Source organism: Gordionus sp. m RMFG-2023, chromosome 3 (assembly GCF_954871325.1).
Source record: "Gordionus sp. m RMFG-2023 chromosome 3, tfGorSpeb1-WG-v2, whole genome shotgun sequence".
In the NCBI taxonomy this organism is placed as follows: Eukaryota; Metazoa; Nematomorpha; class Gordioida; order Chordodea; family Parachordodidae; genus Gordionus; species Gordionus sp. m RMFG-2023.
In genome coordinates, this window is record NC_088777.1 from 40999701 (window position 1) to 41017037 (window position 17337).

At 26.8% G+C, this 17337-nt stretch overlaps 1 protein-coding gene across 2 annotated transcripts; it reads right to left on the reverse strand.

Annotated features, from left to right (window-relative positions):
- Positions 1-1697: 1697 nt before the first annotated feature.
- On the reverse strand, positions 1698-8255 carry LOC135925931 (dnaJ homolog subfamily C member 5-like). Of its 2 annotated transcripts, XM_065461523.1 has the most exons (7): positions 8122-8255; positions 7966-8047; positions 7868-7924; positions 7676-7828; positions 7427-7558; positions 7228-7305; positions 1706-2239 (listed from the first exon to the last, which is right to left on the reverse strand). In XM_065461523.1, the coding sequence occupies exons 1-7, from the start codon at positions 8154-8156 to the stop codon at positions 2006-2008; spliced, it is 771 nt and encodes a 256-aa protein (XP_065317595.1). In that variant the 5' UTR covers positions 8157-8255; the 3' UTR covers positions 1706-2005. The 2 variants fall into 2 exon arrangements, with proteins under 2 accessions (XP_065317597.1, XP_065317595.1); XM_065461525.1 differs by lacking the exon at positions 7228-7305 and having other exon boundaries at positions 1698-2239.
- Between the last annotated feature and the right edge of the window lie 9082 nt (positions 8256-17337).

Genomic DNA, 17337 nt, shown 5'->3' on the forward strand with positions numbered 1-17337 from the left:
TTTTTTCATCACATAGACACAGAAATCTATATTTATCCTCTTTTAGAAAATATTTTAACTTTTTATTTAGACTTATAAAAATAAAATTCTATATATCAAAATCATGCTTTTTCAATAAAAAAAGTCAATAATTGTTGTAGAATTATTTCCTAGAAATGACATTTTTTAGAAATAGATTTGTGTAGGTCATGGTTCTGATCTAAATATCCAAAGAACTGACCCGTAGTCTTAAAATAAGATTTGATTATTTGTATTTAACATAAATGCTAATGGTGCACATTTTTTTTATTTACCCAATTTAATAAAATATATTAATATTTAATAAATATGAAGATATCATAATATAGCTATACAACTGAATTGCATTAACGATTGAGGACTGAACCCCAAGCTGTCAGTCAGTCCAGTTCGATTATTTAAGATCAATAGGACTGAACCCTTTTGTTAACCTTTGAATCATGGGTCGGTAAATAAATAAATATAACCCTCGCCTAAGGGGATTGATTTATAGCGTCGATTGTTATTGATTCTTTTCTAGTAACACTTGTGGCTTAGATACTAGAGACCATTGACGAATGTCCGAATTCGGATTTTAATTTTAGGTTATCTTAGGTATTTCCGTTCTAGGGGGTATGTTATATAAGAAATAAAGCTTAGATATGATTAGGACTAAATATGCATTTTAATGAATGGGTACCGTTTATATCTATGTTGAATAACATCGTGTATCATTGCCCTCATATTGCCCACAAAATGAGCATTTTAAATACAAATACTACATTTTCAAATGGTATCGTTTGGTCAAATTACCCATTGGCGCTAGAATTTTTATTGATTCATTTTGCACGTTGGTCTACACGTTCTTTAAAAACTAAGAAGTTTTTTTTGGAAACTAAAAAACCTTTTTACTCAGATAAGAATAATAAGGAGGAGGGCAATAAAAATTCCTTCCTAGTTGTTTAATTGTAATTTAAATTTAATATAGAAATGTAAAAAATAATTTTAATGAAATATTTATAAAAAATTATTTATTTTTATAACTTACACCTCATTTATAGTAAACACTTTGTTCAAGAGGTGAGGTATTTAGCGTTTGGTTATTTACAAAATCAAGCCAATAAATAGGTAGAATTTATTAATATAGTGCAAAATGATGTAAACGCTATGATAAATTTTGAAAAACATGTACATATTTTTTAAAAATTATTATCGCTGTGATTTCGATAGCTTTAAATATCACGCCACTTGAATTTAACAAAACGCGTTTACTATAAGTGAGGCCTTATATAAAATTTTGAATTGACGATACTCAATTTAAATAAGGGATGCGTTACGTTTTTTTATCAAAAAAATATGGCAAATGCAAATAAATCTGTGGGCACTATTATAAATTTTTCATGAAATTAATATGAAAAAAAATGTAAAATTTAGCGTGATACTTTAGGGCAATTCTAGCCAGCAGACTTTCGTCCATATCTAATTTAAACTATCTCCAATAGGCTATATTAGGCCTTGGTCTTCATTAATTTAAGAATCAACAACAGGACAGGAATCCAATTTGAATTTTTTTTATTATTAAATTTGAGTTTTTAGGAAAAAAATATATTAAATAATTTTTGTTTAATTTATTATTACAATAAATTTTATATTATATTATATTAATTATTTCTATGAAATAACAAAATAATACATTGTGTTTGGTGGTCAATTTAACATTGAAATAACGTAGATATATTATAACATAGGAGTAGCAAACTTAGGTTAAATCATAGACACGTTTATAAAATTTATAATTAGATATAAAATTTGAATGAGCTGATGAACAATTATTTTATTAATTAAAAATCAAGTTCACGTTTATATTTATTGGTTATAAGAAAAATTATTAAATATAAATCATTCGATAAACTACAAATTTTAATAAACATGTATAAAATAAGAATGTGCCTTTATATACATATAAATACACAATTCGTCGGTTTAAGATAAATCCACCTGGAGGAAGTCAATTCAATATATCGGTGCCACGAGTTATATCTTTAGTGTAATTCGGTAAATGATCTTTATTTAAATTTAAATTAGTGGTTTCATTTATGGTAAAATGATCTGACAAGGGAATAGGAATGTTGGGGTCATGATGAATGTGCTCTGATAAATTGGTTACGGTTACATGGCTCTTCGGAGTAGGGTGGGTGCAGTCAACGTGTTGTTTTTCGTCATCATCGCTACTCGGGTTTTCCTATAAAAAAAATTATAGATGAACTATTGTTTGTAAAATAATTCTGATTAATTATTTAACCATTGGCGATTTCTAGGACACGGTCAGTCCTCGATTTTAATATTTTCATTCAGGCCCGAGTGGGATTTTTGCAAAATATTTAATTATTTTGTTTTCCTAATACTTTTTCAATAAAACCCAACAAATTTTTTTCATTATCCTCAGGCGTTTATAATTTATATCTCTTTTTAAGGTACATATTTATTCTTGAGGATTAAAAAATAAAATAGGTTCCAGTGCTCTATATATACATTCTATATGGGCTAAGCTAGATATTATATATCTAAGAGTCTAATTTTGACGAATATTTGGTGACTTGTAAATCTTGCCAAACCATGTATACAACATAATATTGTTTCATATATCGAAAACTGCATTGCAAGTCATCATATATGATATTTTTAAAATTGTTGAGTAATAAAAATAACTTTAGGTCTCGTTAATATATTGGATATTGTCCTAACTTATGATTAAATTATTCATATTCTTTGTTTAATTAATTCATAACTTTTATTAAGTTATGTTTAATTGATTAACGTTTAATATATAAAAGAAAAATATCACTGTGTGACAAATTTCGACTTGATTTTTTGGGAGAAAATAAAATAAACATGTTTAAAGACCGTTTTTTATGCATATTCTAAATCCGCTGTCAGTTTTTTTCTAGCACGTCAGGTTTTTTATTTATTTTAGGTTAAAGTGGCCAAAAAGGTCATTTTTAGCACTTTTTGAAGGTTTATAACTTCGGTTCTAATGATCCCTACAACTAAAAAAATATCTTAATTTTTGCAGCAAACTTTCCTTATTATTATTATACATTTTTTTTTATAAAATCCTTACTCAATTTTTAAACAAACTATATTTTTTAAATTTACCTTTATTTATAAAATCTTTTTTAATATAGCTTACATTTAATATATTTATTTATTGTGGCTTTCGTTCTCTTCGCTACACTGCACACGGTACGATTCCCAAACAATTTATTTTAAATGAAATAGTTACATTTCTCATATTTAAATAAATATATTATGCTAAGCTAACCTATCTCATATTTTACTTTTAATAAACCTTTTATCGGTCCGTTGTCCCACCTCATCTTTCATTATTATATAGGATTTAACTTGTAATATACAATAAATTTATTGAATTTAAAAAAAATTAAACAATAACATAAAATTTATCGAATTTAAAAACATTTAATGGTAAATCTAAATATATTTCCGCGAATATGAAGTTGATGATTATTCTTCAAAAAAGATACTCCAGCAGTAGTCCGCCAACATATTTATACGATTCTTGCCTTGATAAAACTTTTCGAGATTTTCTATCTGTTGATGGAACCGTTCCCCATTTCTTCTGACATAGCACCTAAGTTTTCAGGAAAAAATCTTTATGGGAATAAAGAAAATGGATTTTGAGAGACATTCGGCATCCCATTTCCTTATAATTTGTTAATAGGTCATCAATTTTCTCACGATAGTCGACTGATTTATGATTGCCAAGGAACGATCTGCATATCCATTTAAAAGATTCCCATGCTTTTAATTCAATGAGTAACAATTCATCTTCAAAAAAACTGTCCTTCATGAGTTTTCTTATTTGGGGGGCCCACTAAAATCCCCTCTTTTATTTTTGCTTGGGAAAGCTTGGGGAAAAAATTTCTAAGGTATATCGTGGGGCCCTCGGACAATTTTTTGATAAAAGAAAGAAAGAAATTTTGATTAGTCCTAATTTTATGTGCAAAGGAGGCAGCAAAATCTTATTTTTAGAAATAAGCGGGATGCGATTTTTTTCAAGAACGTTGGGACGATCCTCCCATTCAGATACTGTATAATGTTTAGGATTCTCTGGAATTCCAGAGACAAAGAAAACACGAATGCTTGGTGTAGTCTAACTGAAGGCCCGTCAGGATTGCGATCATTTTGAGATCGCAGCATATCTTAAATTTGTAAATGGAATAATTTATTTTTGACAATAAATATTTCATATTTTCATATGATTCATTTAACTGGTTGGTATAGTCGATGGGAATTGATGGCTTAGAATTTCCGATATGAAGCAAAACTGCTTTCAAGCTGTTTTTGCTTGAATCGATGAACAAGCGCCATTCATCGGGCACCAATTCAATATTAAGTTGTAAAAAAAGTTGACCTAAATTGTTGGAATAGTATAAAAAATTTTCGTAAAAGACTAAATTTTTAAACGATGCTCCACGGAATTGGTATGAAGTTCGTACTCCATTTTTTTAAATTTTAAAATCATTAAGCCTTGAGGCTAAAAATTCGGACTTTCTTTTTGAAAGTGGTAAATTTCTGGTTATGTCATTTAGTTGCTCTTGCGGCATAAATGGCGAATCCTCTTCGGGATGATACTCAAGATCAATATTGTCATTGTCCTGGCAACGTAATTTTTCTAGCTGCGAACTATTAAAAAAAGGAACTGTTGTATGCATATTATATTTTACCGGATAAACAACCGACGAAATTTCAGGATAACGAATTTTTCTTATTTTTTTTGTTAAACCCAAATGTACTAATCGAGCAAAAATAACAATCCCACGAATGATTTCTTGCCACGTGCCAAAATGCAGGGTTCGAATAAGGCAAATATGACCGTTTTCCATTTACCCATGAATTAAAAGAATTATAGCATGTTTTACATATGTAATTAGGGGAAAATGGTTTATCCAAATGCAGAGTGGAATATTGTAATAAATTTCATAAATCATCTAAATGATTGGAGAAATTGGACATTTTTGTGCGGGCAATATATAGCCCGCACAGATGTAACAAAATTTAGAGACACACTTTAAACAAGGGGACCTCGGCATTAATTTTTTGTAGAAAATTATATAAGGAGGGAATTTAAATAATATTTAAAATCCAATTTAAAAAAAAAATTAATGAAAGAAATTAAATGTTTATGAAAAATTAAGCGCGAAAAAAAATAATCCTCCTTTCTTCCTACTCGTTATTTGGCATTATTATTTATTGCCCATACTACGGGTTCAAGGTACTCCATTGGAAAATCATATATTTTGATATAAATTGATTAAAAAAACAAATATTCTTAAATACATCTAAAAAAAATAAATATTAATAAAAAATATGAAAAAATTACCAATTATTGCATTTTAAATGAATTTTGCTTCAAAAATGCTCAATTCAAAAAGAGTATAAATTAAAAAAGTGGGTACAGGTATCTGATTTTGGTATAAATTGATCATAAATGCATAAAATATTACTAAATACAACTAAAAAAGATAAATATTACCTTAATTTTGCTTTAAAAATGCTTTATGCAGAGAAAATTTAATAAAAGTGTACAAATTAAAAAGTTCGAAAATATCTGTACCGACTTTTTTAATTTATAGATTTTGGTTGAATTTTCATGGCATAGAGTACTTTTGAAACATAATTAGAATTAATATATAATCTTGAGCATATTTGAAGCAAAATTATATAAAATTTATCTTCTAAAAATAATTTTGATAGTATTTTAAATTGAAAACTTAAGACCCCCAAAACGAAATTCTTTACCATTTTTCTCAAAAACCAATCGATAAAAAATTATAAATATTAGTAAATTTATAAAGAAATATAAGTTTAACACTATCACCAATTTTCAGGGATTTTTATTCGATACTTTTTAAAATATATCCGTATAAAGACCTAAATTTTACCATTTTTGAGAATTAGAAAAGTTGTCTTTATACGGTAATATTTTTAAAACTTGACGTGTAGGAAAAATTTGGAAAACGGATTCGAACTCAGCGTCAATGTGCACCAAAATTTGTTATTATTTTCTTCTTTCTTGTCACACAATGTATTTGTTTAAAAAGATAATTGTAAATAAAATTAATTTTTTTATGAAAAAAAAAAAATTTTTGACTTTGAATTTAGTAATAAGTAATGATACATTAAGACTTAGAAAGTTTGATATTAATAATTATATTGCAGAAAGGAAGCATTTCTACCTATATTTTTTTTAGATATCATAATAATGTAAAAAAAAATATTCTATTGTTTATTAAAATACGAACTTTTGCTAAATGATAGAAATATTTATAACAAGCTTATTTATGTAAAAAATCGATTTTGCTAAAAATATCATCTTTTATACAACAAGAAAGAAACAAGCTCAGGTGGGCTCTAAATCATTTCCAAATTTAAACAATGACATTTTTGTAATAAGTAACTAAAACTAAAGTTTTCTACAAACTATTTTTTATTTTTATGATCCCTTCAATGACACTTATCAAAAACAACATATTTTGCTATTTATTAATTTTAATGGGAATTTATAATGAATAATTTATTAACCTTTACCATTTACAAAATTAGAGTTTTATAAAAATTATTTAGATGTTTAAAAAATGGATATCTTATGTTAAAAATTAAATTTCAAAATGCCATATCTAAAAAAAAAATTGCTAAGGAAATTGAAAAGGTGTAAATATATAATATTACTTGTACCTTTTGTAAAATAATAGCAAATCACATATTAATAAAGTTATTTGGATTAGAGGTTGACCCCAGCTAACTTGTGAAGTGAAGAATATTTAGGCCTGGCTTATAAAAAACAAGCTATCTAGCCCAACTCATAATAATTTTTTTATTAAGTAAAAAGGAATAAATTTGTTTAATTTTAATACAGAATTGCAAATAAAACATTATAAATAACATATTAAGAATTTTAAAAAACAAAATAATGCTTGTAAAACTTTTAAAAAAATCAAATTGTTTTTTTAATATAAATATTTTTCAGCCAATTAATTATATTATATTTAAATAAAAAATAATATTATCTATTATGATATTTTAAACAAATAATAACCACGTTATTGTATGAATGTCTAAAGAAAGATTGTTGGGTTAGTAAAAGTAATATAAGGGTTAGAAAAAAGAATTTTCTAATTAAATGAAAAATTATTTAAAAACTACACTAACCGAGGATTTAGCTTTAGAAAAACTTGGATTGGTGGGGTCTGTGGTTATTACTCGTGAATTTCTTTTTTCAAAAGTTTCCTATCAAAATAATTGTATTGTATTAATAATATATTCTTTTACAAAGTGAAAAATTGTTGGTTTTATAATTGGATTGCCATTGTTTAATGTAATTTTGGTAATATAGAAGTGAAATATATACCTTTAAATTTGTATATTCTCCATTTTCATCTGGAAATTTTGGAACAAATTTGCCACAACAAAAGTTGCAACAGCAAAAGCAACAAAAACAGCAAAAGCAACAGGTGAGTAGTCCACACACTGTCAAAAATGCCTTTATGTAATTTAAAAATATAATATTACAAATAATTTTTTAAAAGAAATATTATAATTATGCTAAAATTTATCTTATTAAAATTATTGCTTTATTTTTAAATATTATATAATTTACCTTGCAAATTTTAGATTGTAGAAAAAAATAGGCTTTGACATTATTTTCACCTAACTGTTCTGCAATTAACAAGCCCAAACCTCCATATTGATCATATAGATTTCTTTTATTTGGATCAGACAATACTGCATAAGCTCTATTGACCTGTTGAAACTTTAAAACAATTTTATTTACATAAATTTAATGTCTCACTCTTTCTGTCGCTTCAGGATTATTGAGATTTTTATCTGGATGTAGCCTTAAAGCTAACTAATATTAGATCAATATTTATTTAAATTTATTTATCATACTTTTCGATAAGCTTTTTTAATATCATCTTGATTTGAATCTTTTTGTATGCCGATTATATTGTAAAGGCTATCGCTTCTTGTGCTAAATATTTGAAAAATTATTGTTATATAAAATAAATAAAATGTATAGTAAATGGAAAATTTAAGGCTACTTACGATAATCCTAGGTGGTGAGGTTTGGTTCTGGTCATTTAATAATCTTTAGCATTTTTAAAATCATTAAATAAATCAATAAATGGATAGATATTCAAATATTTATGCCATTATGACTCATCTTGATATAATAATAATCTAATTTAACTTATGATAATCCTAGATGGTGAGGTTTGGTTCTGGTCATTTAATAATCTTTAGCATTTATAAAATCATTAAATAAATCAATAAATTGATAGATATTCAAATATTTATGCTATTATGACCAATCTGATATACTAATAATAATATAATTTATATCACAAAAGACCGCGATTCCTGTCACAGGGATGGGGGGGGGGGGGGTTAGATACTGGATTATCAGCCAAACATTAAAATGATAGAATTAGCAGCATATTTTTGTTATAAATTTGTAGGTATGTTGAAATTAATAGATAAAAAACTAAATAGTCAAATGCAGGGAAGTCACTGGCTTTTACAATCTCAAGAGCAGCGTCTACATGAGCGGGAGGGGTAAGAACAGTTTGCATCCTATTTTTTTGAGGGGATAGGGGGTAAGCTGCTTTAATGGGGGTAGGATAAATTTTTTTTGGGGGTTATCTATTAAATTTTGAGATGAAATAAGACAAAGTTTACTGCTGTAAAAATTAATACTTTTATTATAGTATTATTATAATACAATTCATCGACCAAATCTATATATTGCAAACAATCATACACATTGTTTTCCAAATAAACTATCCTTTTAAATATAATTTAAAAGGTTTAGATATTTAAACAAGCTCATAATGCCATAATCAATTCATTGTAAATAACGGAGGTTTTAATTAAATTTATTATCTAAAAAATAAATTCTTTATATTCACAAAATATCGGTAGTTGGTAGTAGAGATAGATTAATTTAACTTATCCTTTATAAATTATTTGAAAAGAGTATCAATAAATAAATAGGTGAAAATAATGATAAAGAGACATATCCGCCGAAGGTGGCGGGGATTTTTTAGGGGGGTAGGCAAAGGTTTTTGAAGGGGGTTTGCATCCAGTAAAAATCCTGTCATGTAAACGCTGCTCAAGAGGCATAAGGATGTTTTAAAAAAATATTTTCGACATTTTTTTAGCACACATTTAAAATGACCATTTTAAATAAATCTCATCTCATATTTTTTATCATGGTCCTAGGGAATCACATACACAAATAAAAGAAAATATAGACTAGCATATTTAAGCCATTAAATAAAAAGAGGAACATTGAAAAATGTTGAAATCACTTTTTAACAAATTCTTATATTGTCTCTATATATTTATATAAAGATCGGAAAATTGCAAAGACTGATAATAATATTACTATGTTTTACAATAGAGCAAGCTTACAGATTATATAACAGAGAAAATAAACTGTAAGTTGGTTGGAAATGTTATGTGAATGAGATAATATTTGGTTATCATAACCCAGATATTATTTCACTAGGAGAAAAAATGTTAGATAAAAAAACGGCAAGAAAAGTAAAAAGAAATTACTTTATTATATAAACTAAATAGAGAATATTCCCAGAGAAAAAATCATTCCCGAGAAAATTTTGAGTTATTTGGATTACCCTATATTTACTTCACTAAGTTTATTACACTTTGTATTTAATGCATAAATTGCCAATCTATTAGTATATCCACATCATTGTTCACTGAAAACAAAAATTTGAAAGAAAAATAAGTAAAAGTCAATAATTTTTTAAAAATAATAACTTTAATTAAAAATTTTAAAATGAAGCAATTTTATAAAAACAAATGATGGCCATGCCTATGCCTATACTAATGGCATATATTACCTATCTCTACTTACGCTTTATTCATTAAAATGCATTTTGCAGCTTTAACAAATCGTCGAGTGACAGGTAATTTTAATTTCTATATATTTTTTTAAATGAACATCAGATTTTTTTTTTTTAAAAGTCCTAAAATTTTAATGTTGTTTATATGGGAATGGGAGAAACAATGGTTATATTAAGTGCTAATATTTGTAGATTCATGATTACATACATAGAAGTCAGCTTTAGCACCATTTTATGGTTTGCACATAAATTAAATTATACTAATGTGCTTCAATATAATGATAAATAAACAATTTAATTAAAAAGGAATTAAATTCCAGATCAAGTCCCCCCAAAAAATTGTTTAATTAAGTCACCATTTCTTACTATGCGAATATCTAAAAAATGATTATTGCACAAATCGATTTAAAACTGGTAAAAATTGAATATACGATTTTTAAAGTTTTTAAAATGTCATCATTCTAAAATAATGAGACCAACTATATATACCCTTATTTAAAAAAATTTAATTTCAAAGAAAAATAGGCAAGGTAATTATAAGCATCCATAAGGAGGTCAAATGCAATTGGTCCACTGGTTTTCGGTTTAAAAATTGGCGAAAAATAGTTTTTGTTGGCACCAAAACCTGAATCTAAATATCCCTAAAATGGTAAAGGTATAAATCGAGTTTAAAACGGTACAAGTCGATCCAATTATAAAAATGTTATAATTGCAAAAATAAAGATAAAAATTATTTTAAAGCGGGTAAGAAGAAAAGAAGGTTCTATATCTTTTTCGTTAAAAAAATTAAAACAAAATATTTTGAAATGTTTTTTAATTTAGGCTCTAAATTTCTAACCGTGGAATATTTCAAAAAGTAGTGGTATAAATCATAAGGAAATCGGTACAAGTCGTCATATACTCAATCGACTTATATACCTTTTATTTTATATTCTAATAAATGAAAACAAAATTCATTCCCTCCAATAGATAAATCATTTATTAAGATCTAAAATGGTATGGCCAATTTCACTGACCTCAAGATAAAAACTAGTTTTATTTGTTTATTTGGTTAAATATAAATAAATTATTATAACATACAAAAAGTAATTGCCTTTTTTAGTATCAGCTGGTGGGCCATTGGGTTGAAAGAAATGGGTTACAATTTCACCTACAAATAAAATCGTTATTCATTTCACAAATATGCATAGATTTGTTTTAGTGACTTGGTTTCCTTTTTTATATGCATATTGACCTCCTAACCATGCTAATTTGATCGAAAAGGACATTATTAGCCAAAAAATATTAAGATTTTGTTTACAGGTGGCAGAAAATTTTGGTTTGGACATCTCTTAACAAAATCTCGAGACTTTCGTAATTTTATTTTGGCTATAATCTTGATTTAAAATTGGCTAAATTGAGCCAAATAACAACACTACATTTATCTTTTCTATTAATTTGAATTGCGGAAACAAATTTTTTTCCTCCTGTCACAGTGTAGTAAACGAAATAAATTTGCTAATCGACGTTATTTTTTTTTCAAATTTAAAATTTTTTAACAGCTGATTTGCATATGTGTGAAATTTTAAAATAACTGGCTAGTATAGGCCGATTGTTTTTTTAAACAACAGGCTAGAAATTTAAATTTCTTTAACAAAAGACTCGATCAAGCCGTTGCGATACGCCTGAAAAAAGACACCATGATTTTGAAAAAGGCACAATGTGACCAAAATTATAATTAAGGCCAAGAACAAAACTTGACCCTAATGTACGGGTTAGGCCGTATAATTTTTTATTTAAAATAAATCCAGGCCAGTCCTATCAATTTTTTTTATTAACCCGGGTCGGGTCAAATACTATAAAACTTGATCTGGAAACCAGGCTAAAATTAATATTTATTTATATTTAAAAAAGTGTGTTTATTTTGTTCTTTCTTAATTTTAAAAAGGAACGTAAAAGTTATTTATTAATTAAATTATTTTCGGTATTTTACTCTTTTTCCAAAGTTAGTAACGATTGGGTTTATTTCTTTCCCCTCAAAAAAGTTATTTTAGCGACGTCACTTTATAGCACTGTTTAATTTACATTGCCTTTTTTGAAAAATTTTAATTTGAGCCTATTAAACATCCTTTTCAACTTTTCTATGTAAACACTTGACAATGTTTGTCGCGAGTAGCCTTATTTCCCAAAATTATCAGAAAAGGAAACACGTAACATTTCGTTATCATGAAACAGTATGCAATCATTTCAAAATCGGATTTGCAATCGAAGCCCGTTTTCCAATAAGAGATTTTAGCGAACACGAAAATTACCCATGGGATTGAAAATATAAAGGTAAGGGCACTGAGTATACCGGATGTTATTATAAAGTTTGTCAACCTATAAGACTTTAATTTTTTGAGGTATTTTAAAGTGTCTAGATCGGGGGCGATATAATTAGACCTATTCTCCGTAATAGTCAAAATAGAGGGGTTGTTAAATCCAGATTCGATTTGGAAATTAATGTTAGCCGTTTGGTAGAATGGGTGTACTAAAAAAATTTTGAGCCAATTAGTACTCCTCAAATTATCATTAGAAATAGGACTTACCTGATTTATTTGGGTGCGCATTGATCTAATTTTAATTTCTCTATATCTTTTGTAAATCTGAATCATGGTGTACCACGTTAAACCATTGAAAATTAATATGAACGTGTACGGAATTACAAAAGTAAACACAACAACCAGCGGATTATAAATTTTGTAAAATGTTTCGCGATTAACATTATATAGTGACTTAAAAGGATTGTGTACTCCTTTGCCTGTTATAACATCTGGTAAAACTGGTAAAATTTTATTTTCAATGAAAAGTGGAAGGGTCAAAATTAGGTTAAATATAACTATCGATGATAAGGTGATTTCTACTATGGAACCCTTTTTATTTAAATAATTTCTATAAAATATCGGATATTTGATAGCTATTAAGGTATCCATATTCATAATCATTAATATAAAGTTAGAGATACCAAATAATGATTGCTCAAATATGGATTCGAGTTTAGTCAACCATATTATAATTAACCATCTATTTTCTTCTTTGAGACATCTCCCTGGATATTTAAGTAAAGTAGTAAGGCCAAAATAAAAAAATCAGGCAAAGTATCAGAGATATTATGCATATCCATGTCAAATAATATCGGCTTTCTTTTTTATAAGATTCACGTAGTGAAAGGATATTCAGCTTTTTTGAATTTAGACTATATATCAAGATTGTATTCCCAATCAACCCAACTCGAGTTCCTAAGAGCATAAACAAAGGGTATAGAAAGTTACCGGTATTTGATATAGGTAGATTCGCAAGCGCAATTAATAATGTTTTGTTGTTAGATATTGTTTGATCAGAAAAATTACTATATTTATATATAAAGTTATCCATTTGCTCAAAGTGTGCAAATTTAGTTTATCCCAAATTTTATCGTGATAATTATATTCTCACAGATTAACCTTAAAAATGGTTTCTTATTTTGTGATATAATAAAATCTTTATTATGTTAATTATGTTATCGCGTTTATAAATTATAATTAATTTTTAAATCGTCAAATGTATAATATTAAAATTTCATGCCAATAATAGTTAAAAAAATAAAATCGGATTTATCAACAAATCTAGTAGCGATGTGCATAAGGGAAAAAATAAATTAATAATAATGATAGAATAATTAAAAAAACAATAGTAGAGAGAGGAGATCAACTTATATAACCATTGTGGTACATATAAAATGGTTATATATTTCGGCGCAAGATAACTAAAAAATTGATATAAAAACCATACTCTGATCAAACATAGTTAGCATACATAAAATTTCACGGGAAATTAATTTTTTTAAACGTTTACAAGGTAAAATGCTATTATCTTACAGTTTTTTTTATTGTATATGTAATATTTTTAAGTAAACATCGCCATTTAATATGAATTTTTAACTATCCGAGATCAATGTATGATAATTAAAAAATATTTATACAATCAACTAAAGCTTTAGACCTGTCCGTGTCCGATATTACAGACGTTGTCTCAACCTATTTTTTTGAAGTCCAGGTCGGACTTAGCACGGATGATATCATTTTTACAGGTGTGAAAAATTCAAGAATAGAAGTGACTACAATTTACATCAAACTTCAGAGAAATCTGTCAATTTAGGAATCATGTTAAAAATAGCAATAATAATAAGCTGACATTTAAGACCGGTTCACAAAAAGCCCTTTAGAACTTGTATAGGATATGGAGAGTCTCATATTCGTTATCGCTGCCCTTTCAAATTAGTTACATGCTATAGCTGCAATAAAGTAGGGCATTCCAAAAGTATGTAGAAATAAAAGATCCGAATATGATTTTTTAAAAAAGTAAGACAGTTGTTATCCACAAAATTTAATATTGCGATTTCAATGAATGGATTGTTACGATACAAGCATAAAATTCATCTAAAAATAAGACAGTTCAATACAAGTTCAACCATTAGATTTCCACGTACAATAGATATATATGATACAAGTTACAAATTCGACTAAAGCTATACGATACAAGTTGCAAATTCTACCAAAGATTTCGATACGATAAAAATTGCAAATTCATCCAAAACCTTTGATACGATACAAATTGCAGATTCATCTATAGATTTCATGAAAAATATGGAAATTCAATAATCTTTTAAATTATTAATTAATAAAGTAGCCGTAGTCTCAATTATTTTATGGTACCTACAAGAAATGTAATACAATTATATCACCATCAACTATTTGTCTATAATATCATATTTAGGAAATATAATATATACTTTAGGAAAAACCAAATTATTAATTCAAGGGGAAGGAATATCCATTATAATCCAACTTCAAGTTTTTCATATATCACGATACGGTAATAATATTTTAGGACAGGACGTTATGGTACGTAATCCAGAATTATTAAGACAATGCATTATCAAAATTAATGAACAATGTATGGGACATGGGTTCAAAGAATTAACAGAATTATTCGAACTCTTGGCAACTTTAAGAATGTTAAAGCTAATATACAATTGAAAAAAACGCAAAAAATATTCTAAGTTTCATGAAATACACTCTATAGATAACGATGAAAAAGCGTTATATCAATTAACACAACAGACTATTATTGAAACAATGCAACTATCTAAAATAAATCTATACATAAAGACTGATAGTTGGTTCAATGTAATGAACAGTATGATATAACAACCAGTGAATTTCGGTGTAAGTTACAACATCGTAAATAACGAGACAAGATTGGTTTGCGAAAGAAATCATGAAATTAAACTAAAAATTTAGTGTTAAATAAAAATATATATGCATAATACTAAATGTCAACAACCAAATACAAAATTAATGGTAAGACTAAGGAAATGACAATGGAATTATTCAAGCCAATTTTTAAAGACGGTCATCTTTGTCCAGGAAAGGAATTTGTAAATTGGTGTAAAGATAATACATAATATACCACTAATAGCCCTCTACCAGCCACGTTTCGATGATGAAATAGACATACAAGAATTCTAAGATCGATTTTTTGCAGGGGAAGGATGTTATATTGGAATTGGAGAAATACGAGAGAATAGAACAGACAAGAATACGAAGACCGCATGAAAGGTTCTTTCTAAGGGAAAAGATATTATATCTATCATATTTAAATAAATCGTGATATATTTTTATTTTAACGTTAAATTTTATTATATTTGTATAAACTCTATTCATGTTACATTTATCTTAAAGTCAAATTTTTTTATTTTATCATATATGAATAAACATTATTCGTGTATTATCTTAACGTTAAATTTAATTATATTTGAATAAACTCTATTCATGTTATATTTATCTTAAAGTTAATTTTTTTTTATATTTGAATAAACTCTATTCGTGTTTTTATCTTAAAGTGTTTAAGTTTATAGTTGAATTATAAATAAATAATAAAATTTGAATAGATTGTTTTATCATTTTTTCATGGATAAAGTTTGATATAAAAGGTTATAAAAATTACAATAAAGATCAGATTAAATTTCTTTTTATTTCAATTTGAAATAACTAATTCAATTTAAGGAATAACATAACATCTAGTTCTCAAACTAATAAGATGTCTCATCTGAAACCCCTCATTCCATTTCCCCAAATTTATACTTTTATGTATCACTATGATATATTATATATACTACTAGATAGGCGTTAATTAAAGTGTACATATGTCAGCTGTAGCGCCATTTTGTGGTTTTCATGTAGACTTTATTTTATCGATTATTATTACTGGCAATGACATTTTTATATGTCATTGATGATGATAACTTAACTCATGGAAATTTTATTTAATTGGATGATATATATTTGAGAGGTATGGGTGGGTTAATTAAAGGTTTGAGAGACATGGGATAAAAAATGATTCTTAAAATATTATCATTTTTATTAATAAGTTGCCAAATCTGACAGCAAGTGATTTAATATATATTCCTTGAATTAAAACCATAATCGTCATTGATTAATGCATAACGTTACTTAATCGAAGTGCAAACCACAAAATGACCACCAACTGACTACTATGTATTGCATGTAGTGATGTAAAATCCCAGAGTGTTGTCCCACTGATTCGCATATGTGCCAAATTTTAAATAACTGACTAGCATAGGTAGCCCTTTTTTTAACAACAAGCTGATAATTGAATTATTTTTTTAACATAGGGTTAAATCAAGCCGTTACGATATGCTTGGAAAAAACATTTTAAAAAAGGACACTGTGATCAAAAGTTATTCTGTATTACTGAGAATAAACTTTAATAAAAATTGCAGAATTTGCAGGCCCCGATGAAAGCTCTACCCAAAAATATGGCAGAGCTATTCGCATATGTGCCAAATTTTAAATAACTGACCAGCATAGGTAGCCCTTTTTTTAACAACAAGCTGGTAATTGAAATTTTTTTTAACATAGGGTTAAATCAAGCCGTTACGATATGCTTGAAAAAAACATTTCAAAAAAGGACACTGTGACCAAAAGTTATTCTGTATAACTGAGAATAAACTTTAATAAAAATTGCAGAATTTGCAGGCCCCGATGAAAGCTCTACCCAAAAATATGTCAGAGCTGTATAATTTTTTATTTAAAATAAAACAAGACCACCCCTAAAATCTTTTTTTATTAACCCGTGCAGAATGCTATAAAACTTGATCTGAAAACACGGCTAAAATTAATATTTAACTATATTTAAAACCAATGATACAAAAAAATATGTATAATTTTTTTCTTCCCTGATTTTAAAAGGAAACGTATAAGTTATTTAAATTAAATAATTTCGTTATTTTTACTCGTTTTCCAAGATTGACATCAATATTTTTCCCAAAAAATGTTTTAACGACGTTACTTTATAGCAGTGTTCAATTTAT